Source organism: Gallinula chloropus, assembly GCF_964237585.1.
Source record: "Gallinula chloropus genome assembly, chromosome: 8".
Taxonomy (NCBI): domain Eukaryota; kingdom Metazoa; phylum Chordata; class Aves; order Gruiformes; family Rallidae; genus Gallinula; species Gallinula chloropus.
The window spans coordinates 25,339,869-25,356,821 of NC_140093.1; the positions used below are offsets into that span (position 1 = coordinate 25,339,869).

Sequence of the window (16,953 nt, forward strand, 5' to 3'; positions counted from 1 at the left end):
ACAGAATTTAAAAAAAAAAAGAGTAATAATGGCTACTAATTGTAAAAAACCATTTCCTATCCAGAGCTCAAGAAGCTTAGAGATTGTTGGGTCCAGTAGTTCCCCTCATACTGAACAGCTTTAATGGCTTTTCTAAATGCAGGAGTTGATTACTCACCTGTGATTTTCTGTAATAAAATGGCTCAATTTTGCCATAAGCTGTCATACAGAGCATGGTATTTAACTTTGTAAACAGCCAATAGTATTTCACACCAAATAAGGTATTTCTCAGTGAAGCAATAACAGAAGATGACTGTTTGCAAGCTTAGTACATAGATATGAACATCTTAATGCAGGAAAAGTAGCTCTATAGCTTCTAAATGTTCTTTTTTATTGGTTCCTTTCTCCCCACTAAATATAGAATCTGTGACAATGTTGCTTTCAAAATTTGACCTGAATGATCTCACCTGAAATTCTGCAGTTTTGGGGTTTGCTATGTGCACTGCTTTTGTTGCAGAGATATCCATGCCAAGTTTATCTGCAATGTCTTCTTGAGAGCACTGAGAGGGAGAGACAAAAAAACCACCAAGGTCAAGTAGTTAAAATAGACAATAAGCCAACGATGACATTTGATATCAAGAATGAACAGTGCAATTCTAGCATTTGCTCCCAGGCCCCATAATATATGCTCTTGTGCAACACAGACTCATGATAAAAATTAAATCCCAGTTTTAAGACTACGTAGGCAAACTGGTTTATCTACAACTGTTAATTAGTAAAATGAAGTTAGGGCTTTTTTAAAAAAAGGTTTCTTTAGACTTCTGTCATGGATTGCTGTCATTTGTTTTAAAAACAGAGGCTCAGATTCTGCCCCCTGACTTGCTGTCTGTCAAGTATTTGATTCTGAAAATTGCACTTGCAGAGGGGCTGGTACCCAAGCTCTCTCACACAGAAAATCCCTTGGGGGCTACTTATGGGAAGTTAAGTACTGTCTGTGAAAAACAGGTTGGATGCCCAAGCCTTCAATTCTCACAGCTGCACAGGATTCTCATAGCTCATTGTTGCTGTTTTCATGTTTTTGAGTTAGAGTATATTTAAAGCCCAGATTCTCAAGCTGCATTTTGAAGCTGTCAGTACATCAATGCACATGCACTTTAACCAGGCTCAGACGATGTCTGCACACACAGCAACAGATGCCTCTGATAAGATCCACACTACAGATTTCTAGAATTTATAGCTTTATTAATGTATTAAAGAAACCCAGAGCAGACTAAGCATGAGTATTTCAAGGTATACTGCAGTCTCCCACAAGCATCCCCTATGCACTGGCAATTGTCTGGAAAGTGTGTTGATAGACCAAATGTGAGGAAATGATACCATCTGAAAAAGTGGACTATTGACTTAAAAAAATTCAATCCATCTAAAAATGAATGCTGGCCATAAGAGGAGAAAACTGTGTGAAACAGTTTTCAGATGTGCATCTGAACTACAGCACATTACTGTGATTTAACCAAATGCATTTTCACTAAATTGGAGCTCCTCACAAAAAGGAATGCCATTGTGTACAGTGAAACTTGGGGCTCAAGCCAAGAAACAGGCTGTATGCAGAAATACGTAAGCAGTGTTTGTCACATAACACCAGGCTACAGAGTGTTGTAGCCTAAATGCTATTTGCCACAGGCACAGGCCTCACACTGGTGTTCTGATAAAGTGCTGGTGACACAGCTGGAGACTGAGGGTGTTGTCATACTGCAGCAGGAACACCAATATGTAATGTGGGAACACGATGCACTGTGTGATCTTACAAAGATCTGTGCTTGCAGCTCCTAACAGTCCTCAGGTGTAGTGATGTAATGTAGTCAAAGATTTTAAGGATATTACCTATTCAGTGCTGAAAAAAAAATTATTAATGAATGAGGCAAATCTGTAAAAGCTTGACCATGACATGTGCCATTGCCGACGTGGTGCTGAGTATCTGTCAAACACTAGCACTGCAGGAAGTAATTGTAGTCACTGTCCTGGTTTCTTAAGTGAGGTAATAACAAAAACTATTTCAGACTTCAGAATTAGTCCAAATTTTGCTTCTCAAGCTCCATGAAATCTGAAGGTGTTAAAGTTTTATTCAACCAATTTGGATTACCAGCCTTGCTTGTGATACCTTCCTTTTTCAAATGTGTGTGTAGAAGTGTAATTTGGGCTGTGTTGTAGGAGCCTGCATCACTGTATCCTAAAATCTTTAAGACAACAAAACCCAATCTGTGATCAGATAATTACCTCCTAAGAGGAGGTAATTCTGTACTTTCAGGGATGTGTGCTTCCAGCCACCTAGTAAGTTTTAAGCTCAGGAAAAGGTTTTAACAGAATGTGTGATGGTGGCTCCCCATATGCTAACGACCACAAACTGCACTCCAAAGCACAGGCTGTGAGCAGCTCTCACAAGGGAAAGGGTTTTCTAAAATGTGTAGCATATCTTCAATAGCTGGCTGTGCCAATCTGCACATATGGATGGTTACCATAAACACTTGGAGAGCCTGGGGATGTCCTTTCATTTCATTATTCTTAAAATAGCAGGTCACATTCTCTGATCCAGTTCACAACTATGGCAAAGGGGTATGAACAACTGGCCATGATACAGCTGGTGTGTCCTACTGAACAGCTTCAACAAAACAATCCTGCTGCAAAATTCCAGTATTAGAAATTGTGCCAGCTCTTGGTACTGCAGTGGCACAGCTCCTGCTTTCTTGGTGAAACTATTGGCATGGCTACAAAAAGTAACATGGATACTATCTGAAACCAGTGATAACAATTACTGTATTTTCATTTATTCTTCCATGCAAAAATCCCCACCTGTGGTGAAGTTTACAGAGGAACTTCTCTGCCCTTAGTATGCATTATAACTTTTCTACAGGAATTCTTAAAATGAACTGTTTGCTTACTGAATAGCTACATATCAGCTTGGTGTCTAATGCAAGGAATTGTGGGCAAGTGACAATACTAAAAAGAGACAAACTGAAGCAGGGTAATCTGTAAGCTGCAGTAATACCCACCACAATAGTATTTATTTTGATGTTTGTTTTCCTGATTATCTATGATGAATTTCTCATCTGGTGAGCAATCTCAAGAGAGGTTTGTTGTCTTAAGATTTCATCCTATAGTTAAACTAAAAACATTAGTTTGGCAGCTATTTTTATCTCTACATGCCACATTAACAGTGACTCATTCAATTCCTCTGACCTACAAACTCAAAAAATACACTGTAATTCCAAAGCACTAGCAAACAATCATCTGCCAAAACACTAATGGATAATACTGGTACATTTATAGAGCAACATATCCTCAGACCATCCTCTGCAGTTTTGGCTGCAGGGCTGTTCTAACATGCAACTAAGAAAAATAGGAAATCAATATAATATACCAGGGCAAAAGTGAGTGCTTCTGTGAATCCAGCAGCTGCCAAGTCCAGTCTCAGAAGTTCTGTGAGCTTATTGAGGGGGAGCTAAAATGAAACAAACAAACAAAAGTTTTCAACTTCCATCTAAAACCACTTTCCTCTTCTTTCCTGGGGTGATTCTGCCTGTTAGGTTACGGTGAATTCACGAGGGAGGTACTATGCTTGGGCACTTAAAATTTTTGAAAGCGTCAGCCAGCTGCCTTTTAGGTTTGCCTGAGGAAATGAATCTCCCAATTAGAGATTTAATACGGGGCTCCTTACTTAAACCCTGTCTTTTTTCAAGTCCCAGCAACCACTGGTCTTGGACTTATTCAAATCAGTGGGGCATCTGTTTTGTATCCTACCCATGGTAAATACTTCTCAAGGCAAAGCATGTCAAAATATTTAATTCCTAGGTTCTGTTTTCCCCAAAGCCCTTCTGGCATGCACTAGTCATTTACTGACAACAGAGCGTTTATTTGAAGGGGCAATCTTACTTGATTAGCTATGGTGTACGTTTTCGGAATAGTCATCTGAATGTTGTTATAACCATAAGCTATTGCTGCATCTTCTATGATATCACATGCATGGATAATGTCCGCTCTGGTAGGAGGGATTTCAATCTCTAGGCTGTTCCCATTCCCTACGACGTGTGACTTCAAGCACATCCTAGTCAGCAGCTTTGCCAGGCTTGATGGAGTTTCACTGAAACAAAACAAGAGAGGAGTAATATATGGATCTTGCACTGTATCGACTGGCTTTTTAAAGCAAGCAGGGCCAGCACCGACTCTGGCTCTCAAGGCAGTTACTTTTCTTTACTTCATACCAGTTGTGTGAGGCCATAAAGAATCAATCACTTTCCTTGAAAGTTGGGCAAGAAGTCTTGCAGAGTTAATCGAATTACACAAGGGAACCTCAAAATTTTTGATAAATTAAAAACCCCCACCAAACCAAAACCACACAGTGTAAACATTTTTAAAGCAATTCAATAATCAATGTTTTCTAGGGCCTTTTTCATAAGCAAAACTGTATTTCTGTTTGCAATACCACACCTGATTCCTATTTTCTTGTTAATGAGTTCAGGTTTCACCTTCTCTTTTCGGTAAGCCAGTTCCTAAAAATAAAGACAAAGATTTTCAGCATACACAACACCCTAAATTTCTAGCTAAGAGGATTCAATTTTGACATCTTAGTAACCTAGCTTCTAATTACGATACTAAAATGACATTCATGGAAGACAAGTGTGGAATATTAAGCTAAACAGTATTTTAAGGTAACAGGATTCTTGAAAACATACAGTATGTGATGCAAAAGCTGTTCTCAGTTAAGCTAGAAGGTTGAATGCAGCGTGAAATCCCTGTTACTGAGGCTTCCGCTACTCTCTGATATATGCAAGTAACAGAGTTGCTGAAAGTTTCTAGTCACCGGTTCATCCCAGTCAAAGCCCTAAAGCAGTGACTGGTCATGCATGAGATCTCAGGGTCTAATACAGATCAAATGACTTTAAGAGGAAAAGGAAAGAAAACTGTTTATTTCCGTACTGGCACAGAAGTATCTAATGGTATTTGACTCAGTTTACAACATATTTAGGAAAGTTATTTTGTATGTATTTACTTAGATGTTTCTAAACTTCTAGATACATAAATCCTTAAAAACCTTAACATCTAAAACTTGGGGGATTTTTTGCTCTATTGTATTTATGGAAGCTACTTTGGCTACTGCAGATTTCTCTTTTGTTTGCTATCTTTTCAGGATTCTAGGTCCTTCCTCTGTTGATTAAAGCTGACACTGCTAAAAGCAAAAGTTAAAATACCACCAGAAAAACTCTCAGTAAAAATAAGTTTCCTTACCTCTAAGAATATTGTACTTGGTTGACACATCTGATTTTATAACTCAACCAGATCTCTGTCTGTCTTCAGGAAACAGAAGAAATTGCTTTCTTTGTATTTATTAAGAGAACAAAAAAGTAAGAGTCTATTGCTGCAGAGAGGTCTGCCTCTGGGACTCTGAATGCAGGAAAACTTGCACTTCAAACCAACATCCTGACTTACAGACCTTTCTATAGTGGAAGACTGACAAATCCAGTGCTAGAAGGTTGTTTTAACTGAAGGATATTAAAGTTTGCAGATCTGATAAATAAGTTATGCTGAGGCTGACTTCAGCCATCCACTGGTTTCAGCCTGAAGGAGCCCTGCCTGCATTCATTTTTCCTGATTTGGAGCACGTAGGTTTTAAAGGCTTTAGACACAGATTATGACCTTTGATTGCAATCTCTACTTGTTCCTGAAAAAGTCTGTATCACATGAACTCTAAGCCACCATAGCAGTCACCCCTTGTAACTTTAAACCTTACCCCTCTGCTTGGAGCATCAGGTGATGACAGTGAGGCTGCTCTGAGCCTTGTCATAAATAAATTAGCAGAGCTTCAGAATGAGTTTCCCAGATTATAGAGTTGTCTTGGTTGGAAGGGACCTTTCAGGTCATCAAGTCCAACCGTTAACTAACCTACCCATACTGGCACTAAACCATGTCCCTAGGCACTGCGGTTACACGTAGATAAGGGGAAGCTGGAGTTATTTTCCCTGGGCTTAGAGAAGGCCCAGTCTCACTAACACACAGAGAGTGCCCAGCTGAGTTTTTACACTGTACTTCAGAACCAGGATATAACACCTCTGCAGCAAAAGCAGACAGTGTCACTCTTATCAGGCTTTGGGTAAACAAAATCCTTTCCCTGAGGATGCTGAGATCTCACAACATTACGCTTACCGGATAGATGTGGGTCTTCCCATTGGGATAAACAACTTCTACTGCTTCCACACTGAGAGAGACAGAGACACAGAAGTAAAATCAGCTTTCACATGTGGCTCAGATGTAATGTGTCTCTGCCTGGAGATTTATACTCACGTGAATGGCTTCTCACAATATTCACTAAACATCGTGACTATAACATCAAGAACGATTTTTGCCTACAAAATAAAGAGAAGAATGACATTGAAATCTGCCATCTATTTGTGCTGAAGCAGATAAAATATCTTAGGAAAAAAGGGGGGAGGGGGGAAATCTTGTCTCTCACTCTCTTTTTTTCTATTCTATGTAATAATAATCAAAATCAGAACAGTCTAGAAGGCGAGATTGAATTTTAAAAAATATTCTTCTGCTGCAAAGACATTTATGCAAAAACTTGAAATCTTTAAGGTTCTGAAGCATTTCTACATGTTGGTTAATTCTGTTCCAAAGATACACAGGGTCTTTATTACCAGTTGGAACGGCGTATTCCCAACCTTTAGTCTAATTAATCATTTCAGTGAAGTTCAAGAGAGAATATAGAGGCTGAAGGACTGTGCATTCTTTATCAAATTATGTCATCTGCAAAATCTTTGGGTTTACTGTTAATATTTTATAATATTTAATAACAGAACATAATAATGAGATTCAGATCACCTTCTCAATCTACAAGGGTTGGGTTTTTTGATGCCTCACACTATAACTTCCTTCATGTAAATGGGGTAACACTATTTTTATTGTTACTATCAAGGCAAGCAGTAGCATGAAGCAGTTATTTATTGGCTTCTTAAAAGACACTCCCCTACATGCAACTTAATTTATGTTAACATATCATTATGTAGTAGGGTAGGTTAAAAGCATTCCTGCTCCTCAATGTCAAGATACACACTTAAGGGAAACTATCAATGAAAGCACAACCTGTACTGGAGAACCAGCAATTATAACTGCCAGGCTTTCATGCTGCAGCTCTGAGTTACAGGATTTGCATATAGAAAGGCTTCAGTTTGACAACTGCTTGCACAGCATCCCTGCTTGAAAAAGATAACTAAGAAGAAAAAGTGTTGTCTTCCTTCCCTCAGCCCAAATTTTAAGTAGGAGACAAAACAATTCTTTACAAAGAGAATTCTGGCTAAACAGACAGCCTTAGTGCATTGGACTGCTTTCCAGAGCTTCAGAAAAGTGCTCAACCACAGAGCCCCTAATTTACCTAAATTACTTCCCATACAAACTGAACACTTGGTGTCAATGCAAAGACATAGTAAAACCAAAATCCAATAAAAATACAACATTGTCTATAGAGCAAGCCTAAAACTGTGTTCAGGTAATTCCACATAGTCCTCAACTTATCCTGCCCTCCTGCAATAGGAGGTTGGCTCCCTAAAGTACATGTCTGGCTACTGTCAGCCTCTGTATTGCAGCCTTACCACTCAGAATGAAAACAAAGCTATTGCAATATATCAAAACCAGGAAGAATTCATTTACCTTTGTGATATCTGTGCCTGTGCATTCAACAAACACATTTCTGGTGTTTAAGTTTATTTTTGTATGATCTCCTAAAACATGGGAAGACAACAACATGTTAACAAACATTACTACTTTTCTTACAATGACACAGATACTAACTCCTTTTGTGATTCAAGATCACTGTCATCTTCTGCAGCTTAAAAAACCACTGTTTACTGCACCAACATTCACAATTCTTACCAGAACAGCAGCTCTTTCTGTTTTAAAATTTATGAATCAAAAAAGAGGAAAGGCAGACCAGACTCACTGGCTAGGTTATGCTTTACATTGAGAGATACACTAATCTACAGGTATCTCTGTATCCACCTGAAAAAGCAAACTAGCAGAACAGTGGCCATCTGCTGTCTGCAAAGTGGTTCTGCACCTCCAGAGCATCTCCTTTTTCCTGGCTTCAGTAACACGTGTGATGGCCCAAGAAGGCAGCCTTGTACAGGAATTAAATAGTTTTTAAAAAGTTGTGTGAATAACCAAGATGTCTCAACACTCTCTGCTGGCACACTACGGGCTTGTCTGGGGTAGTGATTCAGGCCCTACTAGGGGTTCATCTGTACTCACCTTCCTTTGCACTGTTCAGTAAAGCAGATGCCCCACAGGGGCTGGGGGAAGCACACACTTGGGTGCACATAGGCGTTCTCGATTCCTTTGACCCAGAGCAAGTCATGCAGCTGCTGTGTTTCAGTTTCCTACCTGAGAAACTGGGCCATGGCTGGACTGAGAGTTAGGTGTGCTGAAAGTCTTAAGACTGAGGGATTTTGTATTCCCTTGCCTGTGATGCTGTGCTGCACCCCTTTGGGGGTAGAATGTATTCAGCATTTCTGGACTCATGTCAAAGCAAATACAACCTTTCAGTTAAGTGTGTTTGTAGATAATGAAAAAAACCTAATACAGGTGTTTACATTTCATTATCTGTTTAAAAAGTACCTTTAACCTGGAAGCTTCTCTCAAATACTGTTCTTTAAAATAGAGACAGGTATTGAATTTAACTGAAGCTTTATTTCACTGACAATATGTAAATGATATTAGTGCCTATACGTGGAGCATCCCAAATAAAGAATGAGCCTAATCAGACACAGTGGTTGACACCATCTGTGGTTCAGAACAGTGGTTCTTACAAGTCCCTGGCACAGAGTCTGATCTGCCTTTTAAGAAGATCTGGGTTAGCTGTTCAAGATATGGATAAGATGAATTAGGAAAAATATATCCAAAGAGATTATCACTGCAGATTTTATTGATCAGTATAGGAAAAGTTACTGATTCTTGACCTAAATAAACAGATACTGAAATATCTGTTAAAGGAATAATTTTTGCTGTGCCACTAACTGACCTCAGTAAACATGGTTCTCAAAAATCCCCCCCAGTTTTGTTTGCATTCAGAGGTAACCCATGTTTAGAAATAACACAAGAAATTTTCTTCTTTTTAAACATTAAAGTCTTTTGGAATCACTTGTGTGATAGTGAAAGGAGCCACATGTACTGGTTCACACTGCTGATAAAGACACCAGGCATAAGACGTAGGAGATAAATTCCCTACTATGACCACACAAAATGGAGTACAAAGCTGACTGTTACAGATAGCAGCTTACAAAATTTGTTATGTGTTTCCTTTAGTTAAATGTCTCCTGAGCACTGTTTGTGTACCAAAAAACAACAGAAAAAAAGCTTTCCTAACAAAGGTCTCAAGGAACCTTTCCTGAGTTGCAGAAGGGTATGGGAAGCCAAATGCAGAGGTTTGCAGCGGGACCTTGACATCTTCTTGATGAGGATGAGAAAAGAGGAATGCTAGCAGCCTATGGAAGGAGCAAAACATTTGGCTGCCTTTAAACAGAAAGAAGGAAAGACAACTATATGGAATTATGAACGACACATCAGTGTTTCTGTCAGTCGCCCTGGCTCACACATGGAATGTCAGCAGTGGTATAAGCTACTCCTAAGTTATCTTACCATTGATGATGGGTGGCATGGACAGAACAACTCCGTTGCTGTCGTAAATGACAGGATAGAGTGGTTTGTTTTCAATGAGGTGTAAATAGTGCCGAAGGTGGCTGTCAGTCTGCAGAAACAAAGCACAGCCTGAGTTTCACATTACCTCACGTGTGAACTTCCATAGTGCCACAAGCCTTTGCTGAGAAATTAATGGGAGTTTTGAAAGAAGGAAGGATTGGGCTCAGGTCTAGGTACTGCCTAGCAAAAGCTGTTTGCTCTCAGAAGCAGGAAAGCTTGGAAATGAGAGAACTTGAACTTTGGGTTGGGGATTTTTTTTCAGAAGTTCTAAAAATTATTTCTTTAAGGAGTCTCTCAATAATGCACAGGCCATGCTGTCCAAACAGTGCACTTGTTCACCTCAGCAGACCTTTCACTGCCAATCCCACGAGCACACATCCTTAGTTTACAGGAACTTTCCTCAGAAGTGATAAAATACTTCTAATTGTAAATCACTGGGTATATTTATGCTTAAATTTGATTCAAAATGTACATCTGTTCCAGTGACATATGTATAAGCTGTAACAAACCCACGATTTACGTTTAGTGTCTCTGATACCTCTTGCTCCCAGGCCCTTACTCATCTTTCGTCAGAGCATTGAGAATTTATCCATCTCTGACCAGACATGTGCTCCAGCAGGGCTGATTTTGTAGCAGTGATGATGATAACAGTATCATTTTCAAATGCTGACAGTTAAAGTGGCACAAATAAACACTGTAAAATTAGACCTGACAAAATCTTTTCCTAGTATTTACCTGTTTTCATCAAGATGCTGGGCCAAGAGCAGTGCCAAAATTACCTTGAGCCTTTTACACAGCTACACTTGCCCAATAAGTAGCTAGGTAAAAAATTTAACATATTCCCCAAGTAAATCAGCCAAATCAAAGTAATATTAAAAAATCTGGTATTATTCACCCCAAGCTTTCCTTCGTTTTGTACACTGAGTTATCTAAGCAGTGCAGATAAATATACAACCCTTCTACAGTACTGTTAAGAACATCATGAAAAGCAGCCTTCACATTGATAAACCAGAGGGTTGTGCTTAGCCACAAAACACCATGATGTATCTTTCATGGACAATAAAGTATAACCATGAATTTCTCATTAATAAGCAAAACATGGAATGCTCACTGGCTGAAGGTACAGAAGACAGCTGTTTTATTTGTAAGGACAACTCTTAATAACAAGGCTATGAGAGGTGTTGGGCCATGGAGATTTATCTTCTGGCATTTAATGCAACAAGTCTGAAAACTCTCACTTACCCTATACAGATCCATAATCTGTGAAGCTGTGTACTCCTGGGTTTGATTCAAGGGCTTGAATTTAATTTTAGAAGGAGCTTTAGCTGTAAAAGTAAATGGACCAGATATGGTGTCCAAGTCATGGGTACCTATTGCTACTAGCGCTCTCTTCCTGGAAAGAAAGAAAGAAAGAAAGAAGGCAAAATGATGATTTTACTACTGATATTTGGAGTTCCTTTGAGATAGTATCTCATGATGCTCTCTACTCCAGTGTGTTCACAGAACTTCCTGAAAAAGTAGAAGGACGATTTTGAGAACTTGATTTCACAAATAACATTTTAACCAATGTTGACACCACACCTAATGGTCAAAGGCAAATCCAACAGGACTGCTGCTAAACATTTCTTTTTCAACTGTTGCAGAGGCTCTAACAGCTATTTGTGTTGGGAATAATATTATTGAGAGTGGGCAGGATCAGGCAAGGAAACAGGAAGGCTCAAGACAGCTGCTATAAAAGATTCTCCCTAGCATAAATATAAATCTAGTGCCTCCCTGCAATACAGATCTGCAGTCTTAACATGATAAAATCAAACACACGGGCACTATACACTAATTTAAGCACTAACCTGCAAATGTTTTGGTGCAGTTTTTCTTGGAGGTCAATGAAACTATCATAACGTTCCTTGGTGAAAGTTATATTACGAAGGACTGCAGCTACAGCATGAGGACGGACTTGGACAGTCTGCAATTGACAACACCAACACATTATACATTTCAAGTACACAGAATATACTACACTACAACTGATTAAATGTATGCTTTTCTTCATAAAATCCTCTTTTGTAAGGTAGTAATCCAAAAGAAAATTAATAGAAGGGCACCAAAATCCCAAAGGTCTGCTAGAAAATCCCCAAATCTCCAGGTCTGCTAGAGACACGGAGGTTTCCAAAACACTGTGTAACGGCACAGAGGTCAATACAATGTGAACATCTGAAGCTTTGATTTGATCTTCTCCTAGGTTCACCCAAAATAATTTATCTAGTGCTCCTCCCTCTTCCCTTCCCTAAAAGTAAATAACAAGTAGTGGTACTTAAATCGCTTCAGCTCTTGTTTTGCAAATATGATTTCTAGTCTCCCTGCTTGCAGGAAATTGGTACAGACACCTATCTTGCTGGTTCACAAAACTCCCAACAAATTAACAAAGGTGCAGCAAACACTTTTACCTCTTCAGTGATAATCAGCTTCTGACCTTCACCTGGAGCTGGTATTATCTTTTCGTACCTAGGGAGATTTATCCTGGAATAAAACCAAAAATGTCTGTAACTGAACGAAAATAAGCTCCCCAAATTCAGGAAATTTTAGAAATCTCAGAATCATTGAGGTTGGAAACGACCTCTGACGCAGTGAGAGGGAAGAATGCTGCCAATCAATGTGATTGATAAAGCACTTCAACTTCATTGCAAGCACACACTTCCTTTTATACTATTCCTACCATGTGTTATACTTGTATTCTAATTGGCTCTTAACTAGAGGTTACATTTACACACTCCACCCATCTTGCAGCCTGGGAATCATGTCTCTTTCTCAGTCCTTATCACTCCTCCTGCTCCCACATCTTATGGCCTTGCTGCACGATACACAAGAATATGCTGACCGACTGTTGACCCTTCTGTTCTCACCGAGACAGTGTGGGGCCTGGTCTTACTGAGCTACACAGGCGGCTGCTTGAACAACTGCTCCAGAGGCTCGTGGCCTTGCTTCTCAAGCCATTCTGCAACAGACCTCCAGATCATCTAGTCCACCTCTATTACTTACTAAACCACATCCCCAGGTACCTCACCCAACCTTTCCTTAAACACCCTGAGGGATGGTGACTCCACCACTGGGCAACCCGTCCCAACGCCCAACCACGCTTTCTGAGAAGGAATTTCTCCAGTAACATTTCCTGGCTCCCAGCATGTGAATTAGCTGTTTAGAACTGGTTTTCTATGGGATGGTAAGCAGATTACTGAATGAGAAAGGAAGGACTCAAGGAGATAAAGTCATAGCAGAAAAGTTAAATAAACTATTTGTTTTGGTATTTACTATAGAGGAAGTTCCTCTGCAGGTGTTCTGTACAGAGGATAAATCTCAGACAAACCAGCAGTTGAAAATTTTTTAGGACAGATCTAAAACCCAGTAACATCCTAGTCTAGTCTTTTAAAAATATACAACAGGAATGTCTAAGGAATCAGTCATACTCAAAATCCAAGCCAGTGGCAAGTTTGGTTATTGGCCAGAAATGGACTTGTATGCAACAAATAACAAATCCCACACGAATCCCACAGCTCTGTGTTACCTTTCCTTAAAGACCTGCAGTCCTCGGACCAGCCCTTCCAGGCACAGGAGATCATAACGGTTGGCAGGAACATCAATTTTATAGAGAACGGTGTCAGATGCGCCCTTTGCTTTCCCTTCACCTTTTTCTTTGGTTATGATTTCTTTCTCAGATGTCTGAAATGAAGCAGAAAAAATGTCTTTTTAACCTGAAGTAACTTAACATTGACAGGAGTATGATAGTGAGATCATGTAATAGGAAAAATTGTATTCATTAAAAGCTCTGAGTTGTAATTTGGATTTATACAGCAAGGGACGCACTGAATAGGAGAAATGACATAACATCTAAAGCTTTCTCAGATTCAGAGATTGTAATGCAGTGTACCAAAAGAAAAAATCACTATCAGAATTCAAACTTTTAGAAAAAGAGATTACAGAAGCAAGGTTAGCAGATCCCAGTTGAGAACCAAGACCTTGTTTTTGGCAGTAGATCGGCAAATGACTTGTCATATCAAGTCTATTACAAAATTAAGTGCAACATTGGACATTCAGATGTCTTTTAACAATCATTAAATGATCAATTAATTCCAATTAAAAAGCAAAACCAAAACAGGTCTACTTAACCAATATTTACACAGACACAGTTAACAGGGGCAGCAAATTTTCCCAAGTATGGAATGTAAACCTTAACTTTAAATATAAATTAGTTACAACTCTAGGTAACAATGTCCAGGACAAATACATTTTTGTGGATCACACAGAAAAATGCATACAAGGCTGAGCCAAACATCTGGTAAAACATGTTTAATACATGGTCTGTGGCTGTATTTACATTACTAAAAGAATTGGAGCCAGAGGCTGAAGACCAAACAGCACAGACTGACGGCCTCCATGAAGCAGGGAATGTGCCATCTTGGGGCCTCTTACCTCCAAGATGGTATTTTTTGTATGTTTTCCTTTTGGACTCCAAACAAAGTCTGTTACAGCGGTATTTTATAAGAAGAACCTTAAGGTATGTGTTACGTATTCTGTCCTGCGGGGTATGGAGATGCATGAGGATATTTCAGGATGAAAAGACTGCTGCAGTACTGCTGAAAGATTGTGTATAGGTCAAGGGGACCTTCAAGTCTTGTCCACGCTGCTTTTGGAAGATACCTGGAGCGTGGTATCTTCCAAACCTTGCCTAGACATTTTCTTGGTACATGCTAGAGGGCATCGACCAACACTGTACCAGTGAATATGCTGGAAATAAGGCAGCACAAACTCTTACTGAATACAAATGCTGGCAGTAGGCTACAGCTACTGAAAAAGTAACAAATAAAATGTTACTCACAATTTCATCGAGCTCCAAACCAAACTCAAAGCAAAGCTCATCAAATTCTTCATCAGCTGTGAAGAAGGAAAGGGAATTTTGGTTACTAAGCAGACCTGACTTTGAAAGTAATTTTTTTATTTGATTTGAATGTTTCCAAATAAGATAACAAATGCTATTTTGGAAAAAAAATAAAAAAATAGTAAAAGCAATATAAAGAATGTTGCTGGTATCTGCACCTGAATAGCAGGGGATTTAGTACATAATGCATTTATTGGCATGTTATTCTTACAGCCACGGCTCCTGAGCTTCAGAGCCTGGCTTCACTGCCAGCCCCACAGCCCAGTTTGTCAGAGTAATGCTGGCCTGACCAGATAACGAAAACAGGAGTAACTGATCAGCTTCTGCTGGCAGCTGCTTTTTTAACCAGGCAGCTTGTTGAACAGAGGTTGGGCCAACTGCGCTGAGTAACACATCCCTGACGTGAAAGGGAAGATGTGCGCCGATGCCTGACGAGCCCACCGACCCGTGTGGGCCAGACAAACCAGTGCCCGTCCCCCAGTCAGCAGCGCCAACGGTGCTGAAGCCGTAACTCTGAAAGGCGGGGGGGAAGGGCTGGGTGAGAACACGGCGTGAACCGCTCGGCTGGCCCGCTGCCGCCTCCCCCCTCTCCCTTTTCATTCACCCGGTGAACCTCCCCCCCACAAGCCGCAACTGGCAGCCGGGCGGTTGTCCCGCGGGCCTGGCACTCCAACCGCGCAAGGGCGGCGAGGTCCGGGGCCGCCGCACGGCTCCTCCTGGCGGGATCGGGAGAAGCAGGCGGCCGGGGAGCGCCCCTGACCGGCACCGGGGGTGGGCTGGAGCCCGGGCTTCCCCGGGGCGGTTCGGAGCGCGGGGAGCTGCCAGTGGGCGGCCGGACAGCCGCATCGCCCGCGGGTCTGGCCAGGGCGGGCAGCCGTCAGACGGCGCCGCGGCCGGTCGTGGCCCCGCGGCCGCGGTGATGGGAGGCAGCTGCCCAGCAGGGCCGCAGCCACCTCCGGAACCGCACCCGCGGAGTGCCCGGGACTCTCCATGCAGCGGGCGCTGCGGGCGGCACCCCGCGGGGCGCGGGCCGGGCCGGCCGCCCGGGAGGCGGCGTGAGGCGAGCGGCGGCCCCGTCCCGCCGCGCCACTCACTGTAGGTCCTGCCCAGCGCCTGGAAGAGCAGGTCGCGCTTCACGCTGACAGTCGGCATGGCGGCCCCCGGCTGGCCCGCACCGCGCCTGCGCGACCTCCTGTCAGGACCCCGCCGCGCCTCCGCCGGGCTGCCTGAAGGACGCCAGCCTTTCCACCGGCTCGCGCCGGCAGGTTCGCTCGCTCCGCGGAGCGAGGGTGCAGACACAGCTTGGTCGGGAGCCTGCGGAGCGGCTCCGCCCGCCTCTCGCCCCCAGGTAGGCGGTGGGCAACGCCGCCCAGTACCGGCAGCGCGGTGGCCGGCTACGCCGCAGACGTCATCCCGTTGGGCTGGGAATCCTCGCGCCCTGTCAGCAGCGTGAGGCGGCCGGTGCAATCGGCGTGAGGGGCCGTGCCGGCCCGCGGGGGCTGCGGCCCTTCCCTGGCCCGCGGTGAGGCGAGCGCGGCCGGGCAGCGCTTCAGCGCTTGGTGCGGCTCGGTCTTCGTAGCGGGTTGTTTCTTTAGGGCACCCGCCGCTGGCACCGCGGGCTCGGCGCCGGCGGGCGGCGTGTAAGGGAGAGGCGGGCGCGTTAAAGGCGTGCGGCGCGACCTGGAGCCCGCGCCGGAGTTCGCGAGCTCCTCCGCTCCGAGAGCCTCGCCCGCGGGCTGAGGCGTGGCGGGGTGGGGGGGGGTGGGGGGCGGCCAGGCGTGTGTCTGTGTTGGGGGACAGCCCGTCGAGCGGCTGCGTGGCCCCTCGCTCTGAGGCGAGGAGGTCCCAGCCCGCCGGGCGGCTCTGGGGCCGCTCGCTCTGAGGCGAGGAGGTCCCAGCCCGCCGGGCGGCTGCGGGGCCGCTCGCTCTGAGGCGAGGAGGTCCCAGCCCGTCGAGCGGCTGCGGGGCCGCTCGCTCTGAGGCGAGGAGGTCCCAGCCCGCCGGGCGGCTGCGGGGCCGCTCGCTCTGAGGCGAGGAGGTCCCAGCCCGCCGGGCGGCTGCGGGGCCGCTCGCTCTGAGGCGAGGAGGTCCCAGCCCGCCGGGCGGCTGCGGGGCCGCTCGCTCTGAGGCGAGGAGGTCCCAGCCCGCCGGGCGGCTGCGGGGCCGCTCGCTCTGAGGCGAGGAGGTCCCAGCCCGCCGGGCGGCTGCGGGGCCGCTCGCTCTGAGGCGAGGAGGTCCCAGCCCGCCGGGCGGCTGCGGGGCCGCTCGCTCTGAGGCGAGGAGGTCCCAGCCCGCCGGGCGGCTGC

At 43.6% G+C, this 16,953-nt stretch overlaps 1 protein-coding gene across 1 annotated transcript in view; it reads right to left on the bottom strand.

Annotated features, from left to right (window-relative positions):
• The window catches only part of FARSB (phenylalanyl-tRNA synthetase subunit beta), a gene marked incomplete at its 5' end in the record, with an annotated part of 39,119 nt that extends 23,320 nt beyond the window's left edge, over positions 1-15,799 (bottom strand). Inside the window, 14 exons of the mRNA XM_084267516.1 lie at positions 447-539; positions 3,395-3,475; positions 3,907-4,114; positions 4,462-4,523; positions 6,175-6,226; positions 6,313-6,374; positions 7,675-7,745; positions 9,658-9,766; positions 10,960-11,110; positions 11,565-11,680; positions 12,162-12,234; positions 13,277-13,431; positions 14,588-14,643; positions 15,742-15,799. Of these exons, the coding sequence (XP_084123642.1) occupies positions 447-539; positions 3,395-3,475; positions 3,907-4,114; positions 4,462-4,523; positions 6,175-6,226; positions 6,313-6,374; positions 7,675-7,745; positions 9,658-9,766; positions 10,960-11,110; positions 11,565-11,680; positions 12,162-12,234; positions 13,277-13,431; positions 14,588-14,643; positions 15,742-15,799 (1,347 nt within the window). The remainder of the gene's footprint in view (positions 1-446; positions 540-3,394; positions 3,476-3,906; positions 4,115-4,461; positions 4,524-6,174; positions 6,227-6,312; positions 6,375-7,674; positions 7,746-9,657; positions 9,767-10,959; positions 11,111-11,564; positions 11,681-12,161; positions 12,235-13,276; positions 13,432-14,587; positions 14,644-15,741) is intronic.
• Positions 15,800-16,953: the final 1,154 nt, after the last annotated feature.